General features: G+C 37.7%; 1 protein-coding gene across 1 annotated transcript in view; it reads left to right on the top strand.

Annotated features, from left to right (window-relative positions):
- Positions 1 to 16,588, top strand: part of DAPK1 (death associated protein kinase 1) — a 46,058-nt gene extending 29,470 nt beyond the window's left edge. The window contains exons 17-24 of the mRNA XM_017740450.1: positions 1,952 to 2,029; positions 4,054 to 4,276; positions 6,643 to 6,831; positions 8,630 to 8,827; positions 10,958 to 11,096; positions 11,994 to 12,114; positions 13,413 to 13,601; positions 14,201 to 16,588. Coding sequence (XP_017595939.1) covers positions 1,952 to 2,029; positions 4,054 to 4,276; positions 6,643 to 6,831; positions 8,630 to 8,827; positions 10,958 to 11,096; positions 11,994 to 12,114; positions 13,413 to 13,601; positions 14,201 to 15,433 — 2,370 coding nt within the window. The 3' untranslated portion in view covers positions 15,434 to 16,588. The remainder of the gene's footprint in view (positions 1 to 1,951; positions 2,030 to 4,053; positions 4,277 to 6,642; positions 6,832 to 8,629; positions 8,828 to 10,957; positions 11,097 to 11,993; positions 12,115 to 13,412; positions 13,602 to 14,200) is intronic.
- The last annotated feature ends 271 nt before the right edge of the window (positions 16,589 to 16,859 follow it).

Below are 16,859 nucleotides of genomic sequence, written 5' to 3'. Positions count from 1 at the left end.
CTTTCCCTAAGCAATTTTTCCTGAGATGGCTGAAATGGAGAGGAAAAAGGAGAAAACTTCTGTATTGTTTGCTTTACCCATTTGGTAGAAAATACAAAACTTTATGTTGTTTTCCTCAGATTTAGTACTGCAGTTTTTTCTTTTAAGCACAGATCTTATGTAGCAGGAGAATGCCAATAAACTTGGAGTTGTGGCTTAAACAAGTTTAGCACCTAATTGCTTTTTGATAGCTATTGGATTGTATATTGCCATGTCCCCTATTAATAATAATGAAATGTGCATGCAGTGGACTCGGTAGGATGCTCTACAGATTTCCTTTGTTGCCTGTTTTTTGTCTTTTTTGTCTGTTCATTACATCCCACTGTGTATATGTACTTGCACTACTATGTACTGTAGAGATGAGATAAAATGAAAGGGTGGTGGGGGAATTCTTGAGCTGTTGCTCTTCGTTTATGTCAAGACAGCTGTGTTGGTATAATTGCCCATGTGGACACTGTCCTTCCAAGATAAAGGTACATTTTGTCTCTTTAGTTTAGGTCAGTTTGAAGGACATAGCAAAATAAATAGTGCTGATACTAAATCTAGCAGGAGTAGTAGACTGAATATATGGAACCATCCATTATTCCAACAGCGTGGTGGCAGAGGGAAGGAAAAGGAGGAGGGGACCAGAGGAACTTGCATGTTGTGATTTTAATATTTCAGTTTTGCATTGGTTTGCTAGAGGGATATTAAACTGTTCTGAAAACTTTATTAACAGCTCTTTCTGAGCCAGTGCAGTAGAATTAATAGCCTTTTTCTTCTTTCACTGGGCATTTCTGAGGAGCTAACTTTTCCAACCCCATTAAGTAACTGGGCTGTATTATGAAGTCCTTGCTTCCTTTCTGGGATAAAGCCCATTTTTTGACTAGTTTGATTTTTAATTTGATTGCATGGATGGTGTTAAGTGACCTTAGAAAACCTTCCACTCCTGGAGTATACAATCATTTCAAATGTTTGAAAATTGCCCCAAAAAATCTGTTGTGCTTACATGCTAACTGGCACCATGTTGTTGGATTCTCCTCATGGAAGTTTCTAAACCAACTTTAAAATTGTCAGATAGAGTAAAAATTTTGGATGTAGATACTTGCAAATGCCACTTGAACTCAGGATCAGCTCTTGCAGGCTTTCTGATCTGCAACACAGGGAGCCAGTCAGCAATTTTGATGAAATATTACCAATAGGTGTAAAATACGCTTTCATGGATCCTGTAACCAAGCCCTTTTCATATGTCAGTTTTGCTTACATATTACTATACCAGTGTGTAGATACTCTGTACTTTTCAGGAAAGCTTGAATAGGAAAATAACTTGCTATTTTGCTTGTGGATGTATTTTCTAATTCTCTTATCTGAGATAGTGAAATAAGCTAAGTACTCCTTAATTAGTTACCTCTTACCAAAATTTAAAGCAACACAATAGCATAATGTAGCTGTAAGAGTCAAAGTAGTGGGCAATTTTTCTTTTAGTGTTTTTAATATTAAACTGCTGATCTGTAAAACATAGATAACTAAATGACAAGACCATAATGCTGAAGGCAGCTTTGCTTCTCCTTTTTAACTCGCTGATGCAATTTAAACGGCATCCCTTAAAAATTTCTTGCTTTCTGGAATCCTCCAGTGGCTGATATGCCACTGTCAGTCTTTATCCATTGGTAAATAACCACTCACTTGCTATTCATGTGAGTCAATATGCTGATGTGTCCCTTCTTTGTGAACTTTTAAATCTATTCAGTGGACAATATCTAGAAATCACTATCATCCTCTAATTGGTGAGAAGAGAAATTGAATTCAGGGGGAGGAGTGTTGATTTTGCTCTCAGACTCTGAATTCAAAGTATCTTGCTACAGTGGCATCCAGATGCCCATCTGTAAAAGAAAAAGGAAGGAACTGCTGCTAATAATTTGTGTTTTAACAGGATGGGAAAACAGCAGAAGATCTCGCCAGAGCAGAGCAGCATGAGCATGTAGCCAGTCTGCTTGCAAGACTTAAAAAGGTTGGGAATGCATGAATTTTAACTGTGGTTTTCATCAAAGCTATTCTAAAAGCTGTTGCAAAATTGCTTACTGAAATGGTGTCTTTTTTTTCTTTTTCCTTTTTATATTTTTAATTTTAAATTATGCCAGCAATTAAAGCAAATATGTACATATTAAAGAAGCTGGCTAAGCTAGTCTGCACCACTGATTTATATCTATCAGTCTCTGACAGTGCCTAGCAAAGCATCTAAGGTGTTTATTTAAAAAAAACCTATTAAGAATTAGCACATCCCCCAAGATGACTTATTTCCTCACCATCACCATTTCACTTAGATTAAGGTTACGAAGGATGGGGGGTTTGTGCCCCTTATGAAAATGTTAATACCGTATGGAAAAGTTGCATAAGTTCTCAATGTCATCTTTTAATTCTGCAGTTTCAGTATATCCAAATGTCTTGCCAACTAGAACAAAAAGCTGACCTGGGCTTGTGAGGCGGTGTGTCTGACACATTTGATACAGACTGATTAGTCAGATAGGCAGCATCACTCATGCTGGGAAGGTTGAGTGGCTACTTGCCTGGAGATTACAGGCAAGAGCCAGACCAATTAAACTAATCCTGTTACAATTATAATGTTGAGTCTATGATTGGAGAAACTGAAATAAATTACCATTTCTGTTGCTAGTAGAAGACGGTGCACACCATGTATTGCCAAGGTGGAAGTAGAATCATGTCCTTTAGGCCTGCCAACAGGATTGTAAACTACATATGTGTGAAGATGTGAGAAAGCGTAAAGTTCAGACATCCTTTGCAATGACAGCTTTTGTAAATGTTTGTCATAATAGGCTCCATTTTGCATAGTTACATCCCCACACCAAACTCTTATCTCTTGTGTCTGCATGCAAGCAGGTAAATTTGTGATTCAGTCATGATGTAAATATGAAAATAATACAAATTGACCTAGAACAGAAGAAGAAGGTCAGATAGATGTATTTTGAAAGAAATATTAGTAAACTGTAGTTCACTTCTTGATAGTGGAATATACATTGCTGAAGGTCTGTCTCTATATATGTGGGGAAAATGCATGGTGATCATAAACTTCATTAGACTATACTTTGTGACAGAGAATCTGATCAATTGAAATTTTAAAATTTTATCTAACCACTGAAAGTATTCTAGTACTACTTAAAATGGTCAGTATAATCTAGTACAGAACATACCTTACACTTATTTTTGGTGCTTGTGAAGTATTTTGCCTCTAATACAGACAGATGAAGAACCTACTATCATAGTGGCTCTTGTGGAGGATTCAGTATTAGCTGTAACAGTGAAGTGTTACTAAATAAATGCTTGCTGGTGAGGAAGGAACTAAATTGTATGCACAACTGTTTCTGTCAAACTTCTCAGCTCAGTTGCTGCATGCTTATAATTCGGGGGGCTCATCCTATGTGTAAATTAGGTGCAAATGCAGAACAACAGAGCCTCTCTCTCAGCTCCAAACGGGGAAATGAAGAAAGGGAAGATGAATCGACTAGTTACTTTGCTCTCCCACTTTTCTGCTTTCTCCTTGTTTCCTTAAAATTCACCCAACCATGAGAAGCACAGAAAAAGTTTATGTAAAGAAGAGAAGAAATGCACACTGAATTGTTGTATTGCTCAGGTGATAGGTGTCACAGCAAAATTCTTCAGTGCTGCATGTATACTCTGTAAGCGTATATTGATTAACCTTCTGAGACTGCTGGGTTAGGAGAATGGGTACTGAAAGAGGCTAGTTTTGATGCCTTTGCCCTCTCCACTGGGGGTCAGAAGAATTCCATTCTGATTCCATCACTGATGTTGAGCCTGAAGATGTGCAGTTTTCATGAAATACCAAGGTGGCTCCTGAGAGTGAGCACAAAACCATCCTGTCTGCCAGTCCAGTAACTGATGGCTTGCATGATGAACACCAGTCTGGCAAGAAAGTGTATCTAAACCCCATGCTGAATGTGTTGGGAGGCAGACGTTCCCTGCCACATGTTGTGATTTCTTCTTCATGTTGAATTTTAGGATACGCACCGGGGGCTTTTTATCCAGCAGCTGAGGCACACACAGAATCCACAGCCCCGGATCAAACTGAAGTTGTTTGGACACTCTGGTGCTGGGAAAACCACCCTTGTGGAGTCTCTGAAGTGTGGCCTGTTACGAAGCTTTTTCCGAAGACGTAGGCCTAGGCTCTCCTCCACAAACTCCAGCAGATTCCCCCCATCCCCTTTGTCTTCCAAACCTTCAGGTATGGTTTTGAGCCATAATGTTCATATGAGAAAAGATTTTCCTCTTAATCTCTAAGCTCCTAAGAAAAAGCTGTTGGCTGCACTGCAAAAGACAGGACAGCCTTAGCATGTAAGAAACAAAAGAAAAGGGGAGAGGGATTGATTTCTCTGTGCATAGGCTTGTACCTAAAGTAGAAGAAGAGGACCAGCACGTGTGAAGAATATATGAGTAGTTAAGGTTTTGTTTGCTTACACGCTGCATAAGTGAACTTGCAGAGTGGAGGACAGGACTTGTAAACACTGCTTTTTATTTTTCACAAAAAGTCCTAGGCTGCAAACATCAGTGTCATTAATAGCTTCTTTTTTGCTGGAGGAACTGCAAAATTGAAACAGTTGCTGCATCTTTATGTGATTTTGAAGTAATAGCAGGATTCAGAGCTGCTTCTGATGCCTTGGAGTGCTTTTCCTTAAGGTACAGGATGAATTAGCCCAGTTAGAGGTGTCTAAAATTGTCTCCAAACACAGTGAAAATAAATGAAAGCTTTCTAAACTGAAGTAAATATTTGCAAATATTAGGGAATAGATTGCTCATGTAGAACCAGTTGGCGTGTGCAAAGTGGGAAGAGCTACAAGGTGTGGAGAAACTAGCTAGGTTTACACCTGAGCATGTGCCCACTTTTGGAAGGACCCACAGGGGTACAGTGGAAAGACCAGTGAACTGTTTGTCCAGGTCCCTTTTCTAATGCTGGGAGCCTACACAATGTACACAAGCTAAGCATGTTGAGGAGCTCAAGTTTAAATTGATGTTTAGAAGTCGTGTTACTGTGTAAGTTTTAGATGGGGCCAGGCTTGCCTTTTTTAAAAAAAAAAGCCTTTTGGATAATACTTGCAGGTTTGGATTTTGTTCATAATTTTTATGTAATGTTAGAACAGTGCTAGTAGTAGTTTTGATCTCTGCTTTCTCTCTACTCACCTGAGGAAGCTCTAGAGCATTCAGAGTGTGGCTTGGCAAGGCAAGATCCATGCCACAGAGATTGTTATTGCATTTGATGTTTACTTAACACAAGGGCCTCACATCTGTGATAACAGAAAGAAGAACTTGATTAAATTAACCAATTAAAAGTTCTTGATTTATTTATCTTAATTTATTGTGTCATACAAAGGGGGATAAGTCACTCAGGGAATATCAGTTCCTGGAGGCAGTACAGGAAGGTTTTGACTGAAAAAGATTTTTTTGTGATAGTTTGTAACAGAACCAAAGGAGAGGTGTTATGTGCTCACACCATCATAAAATCAGAAAGACTGCCAGTCACATAGGCAAATCAGTGTAGAAATAAAGATGAATTTGAAGCATGCCCTTGAAAAGAGCTTACCGAGATATAAAGCCAGAAAGTTGTGCAGTCCTATACATACAAAGCTACTATGGTGTTATTTTAACATTTGGAGGTTTGGTTTTTGCTTCTTTCAGTATATGTTCTTTTGGGATGTAAATCATTATATAGCATGTAAATTATGTTATGGGTTGAGTGACATAATCAGAAAAATATTTAAATCAGCGCAATTTGATCTATACTTGATGACATGATTTGTTTGCTTATGTGTTTGTTTAAATTCTGTAAAAATAGGTGTGCGAATTTACCAAATATTTATTTACAAGAGCCCAAAGATTTAAAATATTACATTAGGAGATCAAACATGAAACTATAATTTTACAGCTAACAGGTAATATCTTTGTATTGTAAAACCCAAATATTAGAATTTGCTAACTAGTGGAGGAACGAAATTTTTATCCACTAGATGGTGCAAGTCAGTTTAAAAGCCCTTTTGTTTCTCATTTGCACTCTGGGAATCTGAATAAACATGAAATTTAAAAATTGCTTATTAGTAAAATAGTTTTGGTTAAGGGTCTGCTTTTCTCCCCCACCACCCCAGAGACACTTGTTACACAGTGATACTTTCTGATACTTTTACAGGAATCAATAATATGAATATGTGACATTTCCATGCCAATAATAATAGGTCATGCAATGAAATTGTAGCCCTTAGCTAAAAAAAAAAAAAAAAAAGGCAATATAGCTTTGCAACATAGAACTTTAATTATTGAAACCTTTCATACCCATAAAATTCAGTCTTTCTCTATGCTTCCCACTCAGAGGTATATCTGTTAATGGACATAAGTGCTTTATAGGATCATTCTAATATTTTCCTTTTAATCATTCAGAATAAGGCTGTAGTTGTGTATGCCCACAGCTTCATAGACATCTCCTTTCTTTGAAGAGCACTTTGGGTTTTTTAATCTGCTTTTATGGCTTGCATACTTGTTTTGAAGTGATCTGGTTGTGATTTTCACATGGTTTGTAATCTCATTTTCCTTTCCCTGACCCAGTTTCAGTAAGTATTACGAATCTTTATCCCGGTTGTGAAAATGTCAGTGTGAGAAGCCGTAGTATGATGTTTGAGCCAGGCCTGACCAAAGGCATGTTAGAAACTTTCGTATCACCTGCTCATCATTCTCACTTCTCTTCTGATGACCAGTCCACCAAGGCCATTGACATCCAGAATGCCTGCTTGCATGGTAAGAAGAGCCCTGGGCTGGGATGCTTTAGTGCTGCAGGAGAGTTAATGCCATTTTACTTGTTTTTTAAAATAAAAATGGGGGGAAAAGTCTGACTTGGTATAGTAGTGACTGTGTTTGACAATTCAATGCTGGTGGGATATAATTTGTTTAAGGAGAAGGTAAATCTGCCTGAAGTTCTGTAGCTGCTGTAATATACATTTTAATCACTCATGTCACATCTTTATAGTATTACGTAGAAACTTTTTTGAGGTAAGTGGAAGAGTAGAAAAGAGGGATTGGTATGACAGGAGCAGGTTGGCAAAGTAGCCAACCATACTACTAGTATGAAGGCTTCTTCACTTATACTATATGTCATCTGGAGATTTTATCAGATTTAGTCTGGCCCATTTAGCCCTCACCATTTAACTATATTCCCAGCTATGCAAAGGACATACTGTTTTCACCCCATGACATGGCTGGAGCATATTTGGTGAGCCCTGGAGCTCATCAGTTATTGTGAGTGGAGCTTCTGATTTCATTTCTTTTTTTGCAAGGAAGCTAACTGCTCTGCAGTTGAAGCCAGTTAGCAGTAAGAGGGGTCAATCACAGAAGGTGTTGTAAGTACACACATGGCTTTTGACTCTGAGATCACACAAGTGGTGCTTATTCTCCCCCAGCCATACTAACCATCATTTATATAGGTGGTCAAATCTCTTCTCCATAAGGAAAATGTTTTGCGTGCCTTAGCAGCTGCAATTTTGAAGCTGAGTTAGTATTAATCAAGAGTTTATTTTGGAGACAGAAACCTGCTTATGAGTGCACAGTAATGAAATGAAATGACAGAACAATTATCCTAGATGCTGAAGAGTTTGCCAAGTAGCTAAAGCTTGTTCTTTGTGCAGGCTAATTTCTTCCTTCAGTATAATTTGAAACCCAGTCAAATTTTGCAGTGAAACAGAGCTGTGCCACGGACTCTCAGAAGGACTTTCTTTTCTTTCTCTGTGCTGTCTTGATACAGAATAAAGTGTACACACAGGTGACCTCTGAATATCTGTACTCATAACAGCAGGTTGGAGTTTTCTGACTTCTCTCCTTCTAGAATTTTGAGGTGCATCTTAATCACAATCTGTTTAATTAGAGGCAGTACAAGTGTGGCAGACATCAGTCACCCTAATCAGATGGTGCATCTGGGAACTGCAGCATACTAACACTTTTCTCACCCAAAGCTAAAGGAGGTGGCAAAAAGAAGCATGGAGCTCTTGGAATCCTTACCATGGCGATTGTTCAGCCCTGATTTACCAACACAATGCGAATAGTAAAATTCGGCAAAGCAAAGTGGCTTCTTTGAGAATGTGCTTCAGCAGTTTCTAAAATTAGTGGTGGCACGTTAAGAAGAAAAATTAATAAAAATATTAAGCTTTTTTGAGGTGAACAGGAAAAGAATGGGAGCCATTATTTTTAATTTTCAAGGCAATTACAAGATCTGCTGCTGTTGTTCAAGGCAAAGCTCAATGTAATTGCATAAGACTGCATGCATTTAACACAGTTGCTTACATATGGCATCCAGCTAAATGTCCTAGAGAAGGAATGTGAGAGAGGAGCAGATTTTGAGGGTCCAACTGCTAAGCCTCTGAAACTGACTGAAACTTGTTCCCTTTGATCATGATTGCATTTTCAGTCTTGCTTTCTCACATGCATACAGTTTATCTTTGCAAAAGTTTAAATCAGATTAACTGTTTTGTTTGTCTTTCCATGGCCAGATGTTTCATGCTTACTGGTGAAGTGTGATCTCTTCATCTGTTTGTCTGTTTTTCAGGAGTTGGTGATTTCAGCATCTGGGAATTCTCTGGGAACCCTGTGTACTTCTGCTGTTACGATTATTTTGCTGCCAATGATCACACTGCAATTCACATAGTGCTTTTTAGTCTTGAGGAGCCTTATGAAATCCAATTAAACCAAGTGACCTTTTGGCTCAATTTCCTGAAATCATTGGTCCCAGTTGAGGAGCCAATAGGTATGTTCCTCTGCCTGTTAATGAAGTATTGAGGTCTGTAGAATAAAGCTTCTGTGTAACTGTGTACATCGTCTGTGTTGGGTGTCTTCATCCCCACGTATTCAAACAAACTTTACATAAGGTTTCTTGGAAAAAGGGAATTTAACTGTGGAAGAAGCTGGAAGAGTTGCATACACCACTTAGTTCAATTAAAAAGGGTCACAAAGTACAGTGAATATCTTGTGGCACTGGGGATTTACATTTGTACATGGCAGATGAAGTTTTATGTCAGATAAGCTGCCAAGAGAGGGCTGTAACCACTCAAAACACAAAAAAAAAAAAAACCAAAAAGTTTAGACACACTGCTTAAATTCCTCTTATATCTAGCCCCCAATTAGCAGTGTTTTCAGCATAAATTAGTCTTGTCAGTGACAACAGAACAGGAACAGTATTATGAAACAGCATTACCCTTCAGTATGTGCAACTTTCATGTGTTTAACTAGAGTTGTATTTGGACTTCAAATATGATAACTTTCTGGTGCTGATGCACAGAAATCAATATTTCTTGTAAATTTCACATATTCTTCAATTTTGCACCGGTTTTAAGTAATTTTACTTGTTTTATATTCAGGCTTACTGAAAGTTACTTGGCGGGCAAACAAATTAACATTTAGTAACATTTTTCTTAAAAGGTCTGGTAATTCAGGTGTATATACAGTAACTTGTAACCTTTTTGCATTTGTATCTGAGTATTGGTCTGCAGACTGTGACAGTTTCTTGGACTAACACACTTCTGACACATGTCTTGGTTCCATGATCTGAAAGATTATTCCAGCCAGTGGATCTAACTCAGCACTAAAGGACATTTGTAACAACGCTAGAGATTCACCAGACAAATGTATTAAATACTTAACATTGTGCAAAGAGTTGTTTTGTCTCTCTTTCTGTGTTCTGCTTGTTTCTGTACGCATTATCTCAGGCACACAATGAGCCAAGGCCAACCCTTGGTTTTCAGTTCAGGCATCGGCATGCTTTTATTTTCTATTTTAGATTAAATTACAAGGTTACTAATATCAGCATTTGGATCTAACCAACAATAAATTACCTGTGAAAGTTAAAGCTCAGAAATTTGCAAAAAGGTATCAAAGCTGCAAATACAGCTAATTTGCAATTGCTGAAAGCTTTTCACAGCTCCTCACTCTAGCAAGGAAACATAGTTCTTGGTTCAACAGAGTCAGAAATCTCAGTTAATTTTTTCTTCTTGCTTATCTGATTATCAGCATTATTCAGCTACTTCACTTAAAAAAAATAAGATAATTACAAAACACTTGCTATGCAGAGATTTGGGGAATTGTGGCTTTTTATGAATTAAAAGATTGTGTGAGCTCTTAGTTGATGAGAACGGAGCAGTGTTGTAAGCATATTTCTCACATGTGAAGATTTTTTAAGGCTAGAAGAGCAGGATTAGGTGTACTGGCTCTTAAAATTAGTCTAATGATGTCTTTCCTTTTCTGGAATATGAGTTTAAGAAAAGATTGAAAACTCTGTGTTCCGTACTGTCACCTCATTCATGCCATTTGTATCTTTCTTTCTTTCTCATTCTTTTTCATGGTTTCTGCCAGGCTTTCCTACTTAACTCTCACTTAAGTGAGAGGTCATTGTTTGTGTAAGTACTGCAAAATAGCATTCATATCAACATATGAATATTGTAGACATTTTGTGTTCTTACAATCCTCTTTTCTGCACCTGTAGTATAAAGGACCATCCAAAGATTATGCAAAACCCTTTCAAGAAGCTGTTGTTTCTAATTATTTTTTCCTCATGCTGTCATAGTTTGTAGTTAGTAGCAATATCATTAGTGCTATTGATTATTGTTTTTATTAAACCAATAAAGTACCACAATATAAATGTATCTGATGTTATTCAAGTAGTCTAGCTATTAAAATTGGGCCTTATATAGACAGTCCTATAAGCAGATAACTGCCAGAGCACCGGCAGCTACACTGTTAATGGCTATGCTTAGAGTTGGTAAATCACTACAAAAGTGATTGGTATGAAAAATGTAAAATGCATTTCTGCTTTCCTGGCTCAGTATCAGCCATCTCCGTAGGCATGCCTCATAGTGAGGGAGTCCTCTTGCTTCTCTTCTAGCATTTGGTGGGAAGCTGAAGAGTCCCCTGCGTGTTGTTTTGGTTGCCACACATGCTGACATAGTGAATCTGCCTCGGCCTGTTGGGGGAGAGTTCTGGTATGACAAAGACATCTCCTTGTTGAAGGAAATTAGGAACAGGTAAGTGGGAAGTATATTTATACATAGCACTTAAACATGCTAATTGGAAAGAAAAAATACTAAAATGCATTGGAATATGTAAAAGGTTTTCATACGGCTTTATGATATTATGGTATTTTGAATAACTTCAGGAAGCCTATATTGTGCTAAAATTGAAACATACACCAATAGTACAGTGAGTAAGCTGCCCTGAGCTAAAATGAGCCCAGTGGTGTCAAAATTAATTGTAGCATAGGCAGTCTCACCCTGTAAACACTGGGCTACATCCAAAGACCCATTCCAGCTTTCCATCTAACATCTTGGTGCTCAGGTTTTGCCCTGGTCTCAGAAAAGTAGACAGTTTGCAGCTAAAAACTCTGGATGCAAAAGAGGAAACTTTATCAGAGAACTACCCTTAGCTCTGAACTGATGTAGGATAGGTATGAAAAAAACTTAAATGAGGCCTGGAAGTACTCTACAAACCCTACATGGTTTGCAAAAAGCTGGACTTTATGGAGTCACACAAGGTGACAAGGTCATCCAAGAGGTATCGAGAGGTTAGGGAAACTTCTAGAATTCTTCAGCAAATGTCTGGAGCATTTGCTAATGGTAGATGGAAATAGGGAATTTTTCATGAACATACTATTGTTTAAAGTAACAATACCTTATATGCAGAGTGGAAAATGCAGAGCATTAAAGTGGGAACACTGGGTGTGAGAAACCATCCAAACCTGTGAGTATAGACACTTTTCTGGGTTGTACAAGAAACAGATGTAGGAATTCCAGCACAGTGGGGGGGGGGAGGGGGGGGGAAGGCAGGGGGGGCAGTATCTTAATCAATTGAAAAGACTGAAGTACAATTGTATTAAGAAATAAACTGGATTTGGGGCTAAGTTAATAAGAATTTTTTTCTTTTAGATTTGGAAATGATTTGCAAATTTCAGAAAAGTTATTTGTCCTGGATGCTGGAGCATCTGGGTCTAAAGATATGAAGCTTCTTCGAAATCATTTGCAAGAAACAAGAAGCCAGATAATTTCTGTAAGTAGTGCCCTATGGTATGGGTTGGATCAGCCAAAATGTGAACATCTTGTGTAATAATCTTCTGTAAATTTCAAACTTGGAACAATGAAGCATACAGAAACCACTGTTGTTCCAATTTTCTATCAGCATACTTGACAGGTCTTGTGATAAACAAACCCTTGAAATCAAAGATTCAGTCAGTATTTAGAAAATAGTAGCTGTTTTGACCAGGTGACCAAAATACTCTCTGTTGAAAGGAAACAATTTGAGATTTCAGTTCAAAGTCATAATTTTCTTTTTTGATTGGCAGCTATTGGATTCCAGCATAGTATTATAGAGAAACAGAGAAACATATAATAAATATATTTCAAGAAAGTAAGTTTTTCATTAAAAACCCACCAGACTAGAACAGTTTTCTCAGCTGTTAGAAAGACAATTCCAAATATAGATATGTAAACTGAATCTGTATTAACTTTTGACTGTATTTTTAAACTGAAAAATACTGCTTCAGTTGTATCTGTATGTGTAGGTATATGCATGTGAGACTAAAGGTAAAGTGTAGCCATGGTTTGATATTATCACCATGAATCCATGGAGACTTCCATACTAAGAACTAAGAAAGTTTTGTAGCCTGTGCTAAATGGATTAATATTATGTTACACACCAACAAGATTTTCTGCAGCTACTTTGGAAATGCATTTTTTTGTAATTGATTAAGAGTGTATGTATTACTGAGTTAATTCTGTGGGTTGAGGAAAATACTTGGATTTATGCAAAATTCAGCCTATTTTACATTCCTGATGGTCTCTTGATTTTATAAGCTTTTCTTCTCTATGAAAACTTTATTTTAGCTATGGTCACTAGCTTGAAATCTGAATGGGTTTACTGCATAAGAAGTGGAGGCTGTGGCTTGAGAATGTGGGAAGAAGGCATCATGTCTAAGGCAATCAATACATCAAAGTACCATTTTTGCTTCTTATTTAGTACTCCTCCGTCTCATCTTTTAAGTAAATTGGTACTGTACAGATATTGATGAGCACAGATTCTAAATAAATCCTGATAATTTAAGAAATAAACATTAATTTACAGATCTATGAGGGCAACTCATGGTGATATTTGGAAAATTTGCTTATTTCAGTGAAAAACTGGTGTCTGCAATTCACTTTTTTAAGGAAAGGTAGATAGACTTTATGGCAAGAGAATGCCAGATGAAAGACTAAGGGTCCAGCACAAAGGAACTCTTTAGATCCATTAGACCTCCATTAAAAAAAAATAGTACACTATTCTCAAATGGATGTTTTCTGTGCTTTTCTAAGACTTGCCCACCTATGACTCACCTGTGTGAAAAAATAATCTCCACACTGCCTTCATGGAGAAAAATTAATGGACCCAACCAGCTGATGTCCTTGCAGCAGTTTGTTTATGATGTACAGGAACACCTTAATCCCCTAGCAAACGAAAATGACCTACGGCATATTGCACAGCAGTTGCATAGCATAGGAGAAGTAAGTATTTTTATGTAAATTCCATCTCTTTGTTTGCAAGATATTGTTCTGGTAGAATATTGCTTTATGAGTTTAAGCAGATGTCTAAAGTTGTTTGGTTTTTTTCTCTTCCTCTTAAGACATAAGTAGAGACTGCTTATTAACGCTTTCTGTTATCATTATGTCTTGTGGCTTCTATTTTGTTCAACATAACCTCTTTGAGACAGGAATAATTAGTTTATTGCTACAGTTGTAAGAATATAAAATACCCAGAAAGGATCACTATGTTATCACCTTCAATGAAGTGTTCACTGCATATGAGAGATTTATATGTGTCCATTAGAAATTGAATAGTAGGATAACAGCTTTGCATAAACAGCTTGCAAGGCATGACTAGGCTTTCCAGCTGTTAGGCTCTAATGGTTTCATTACTAGTGGAAAACAACAGCAAGATCTGGTTTTTGTTCTGAGTACTTGCCATATATTTAAATGCACTGTTTGCTTTTTCCTGTGAGCAGTGTTAATCAAGTTATGGGGTCAGTCTGTTAGGAAGGCAAGAACTTCGGCTATTATTTTGTACTTCACAGGATATAAACAGTAACTTTCATATTTATAAACAGATTAACATTATGCAGAGTGAAACTGTCCAAGATGTTGTGCTTCTGGATCCTCGCTGGCTCTGTTCTAATGTTCTTGGAAAAATCCTGTCAGTGGAGAACCCAAAAGCCCTCCATCACTATAGAGGTCGGTACACTATAGAGGACATCCAGCGTCTGGTGACAGATAGTGACGTGGAAGAACTGATACAGATTTTGGATGCCATGGATATTTGTGCAAGGGACCTTAGCAGTGGAGCAATGGTGGATATTCCTGCTCTCATAAAGACTGACAATCTCCACAGGTCTTGGACAGATGAGGAGGATGAAGTGCTGATTTATGGTGGTGTTCGAATAGTTCCTGTGGAACATCTTACCCCATTTCCTTGTGGAATTTTTCATAAAGTTCAGGTGAATCTCTGCAGGTGGATTCATCAGCAGAGCACAGAGGGGGATGCTGATATACGTTTGTGGGTAAACGGATCAAAGATTATGAATCGTGGAGCTGAGCTTTTAGTGCTGCTGGTCAACCATGGGCAGGGTATAGAGGTTCAAGTTAGAGGACTGGAAACAGAGAAGATCAAGTGCTGTTTACTTCTGGATTCTGTGTGCAGCACCATTGATAACTTAATAGCCACAACCTTACCAGGTCTTCTGACTGGGAAATATTACCTTAGTCCTCAGCAGCTGAGGGAACATCATGAGCCAGTAATGGTCTACCAGCCTAGAGACTTTTTCCGTGCACAGAGTCAAAAGGAGACATCATTAACTAACACTATGGGGGGATATAAAGAGAGCTTTAGCAGTATACTTTGTTTTGGGTGTCTCGATGTTTACTCCCAGGGAAGCCTAGGAATGGATATCCATGTTTCTGATCTGAATCTACTCACCAGGAGAAAACTAAGCCGACTTTTGGATCCACCTGATCCAATGGGCAAAGATTGGTGCCTTCTGGCCATGAACCTGGGCCTCCCTGATCTTGTTGCAAAGTACAATACAAATAATGGAACACAAAATTACTTTCTCTCAAGCCCAGTCCATGCCCTTCTGCAGGAATGGAGTAATGCACCTGACAGCACTGTAGGCATACTAATGTCTAAACTGAGGGAATTAGGTCGCAGAGATGCAGCAGATTTCTTACTGAAGGCATCTTCTGTATTCAAAATAAATTTAGATGCTAATGGTCAAGAGGCTTATGCTTCCAGTTGCAACAGTGGCACATCTTATAACTCGATTAGTTCTGTAGTGTCACGGTAAGAGGAGGTGTTTTGCATGGGCATCCTTTCAAAGCGCAGAAAGGATAAAAGATACTGCATAAAAGTTACAGTGCATACTAATTTACGAGATTTTGGATCAAAGGATCCTTCTCTGGCACCACCTTTTTTGTTCATAAACTTTCTACTCCTAACTGTGAATTGTTGCTCTTTATTAAAAAGACTGCTGTACTTCTGGTGGTTTAAAACTATTTCTGATAGAGAATGTGCTGCTTAATACTGCCATTTCAACTGGAAAGTCTTAACTTTTGGATTATGTACTGCAACTGTTTTATATAATTCTCCCCATAAAAGGTAGGGAGAGGAATAGCACATAGTACCTTTTATGTGTGTTTCTTACATTTGTTTTTTTCCCTTCCACTGTGTCCTCTGCTTAACATTTTTTTATATTTGTAAGGAGAGAAATCCACCATTTGTGGTCAATATGACCAAATTTAAGCGCATTGTTTTTAGCTGAAAAAGTGAGTGCCTTTTGCAGAAGGGAGAGTGCAGTTCATTTGAATGACCCTGCTGGAGTTTAAAGAACATGCTACCTCTGTTTCACTTAAATTGTCTGCATGCTTATCATTGCAAGTGGTGCTTGCCTGTTAATTTTTCCTGCACTTCTAAGACATTGGTGATGACTCATGCAGAGCATTCTTGTGCCAGTACTATACATATAGACATGTGATACCTAATCAACTTCAATTACAGTCAAATCATAATGTGAAAATCTCTTAAACTTGCCAATTATCATGCTTCGTTATTTCCATGCACCTCAGGTAAAAGTTCATATCATTATAGAGTTCAAAAACCACAAGTGTTGAATACTGCAGAATAATATTGTCTAGCTGTCAGTTGTAATTTGTGTATAACAAAGGTTTTCTACTATTAGATCCTGCATTACTTACTTCCTGTACTTGAAAACTTTGATGGGGATAAAAAAAAAAGGAAGCAAGGTTTCTTGCAGTGATAACTTTAAAATTGATATGAGGGAATATGACCCATTCTCTGTTATAAAAAGCATGTAATTTTCATGGTGCGATATGTGTTTGTTTATATATATTGTATGTATATATATTAAGACTATTTTTTCCCTAATCTTACAATGTAGTAAATTTTAAAGGATTTTTCTACAAATAAACTGTTGCTTGTTGCATCCTTGTTGATCACATTGTGTTGATGAAGGGTATCAAAACTTCTCTTTTCTTTACAGTCACAATTGTGGAGAGGCAATGCCTGCCATCTGAAGTTCTGGGAACCTCCTGTTTGACTTCAGGGGGATTTCTTAGTAAGCTGCAGGAATGTTTATGTATTTTTTTTTTTTACTGCAGAGGTGGTCCCTGTGCATGCAGAGAGATCTGCATTCGTTTCAGCAAATGGCAAGCCGAAGCAGTTTGCTACATAGCTTTTCCTTTGTGGTTTTTCAT

This window comes from Corvus brachyrhynchos, unplaced genomic scaffold (assembly GCF_000691975.1).
Source record: "Corvus brachyrhynchos isolate BGI_N302 unplaced genomic scaffold, ASM69197v1 scaffold37, whole genome shotgun sequence".
NCBI lineage: Eukaryota > Metazoa > Chordata > Aves > Passeriformes > Corvidae > Corvus > Corvus brachyrhynchos.
This window is presented reverse-complemented; position numbering and strand designations above follow the sequence as displayed.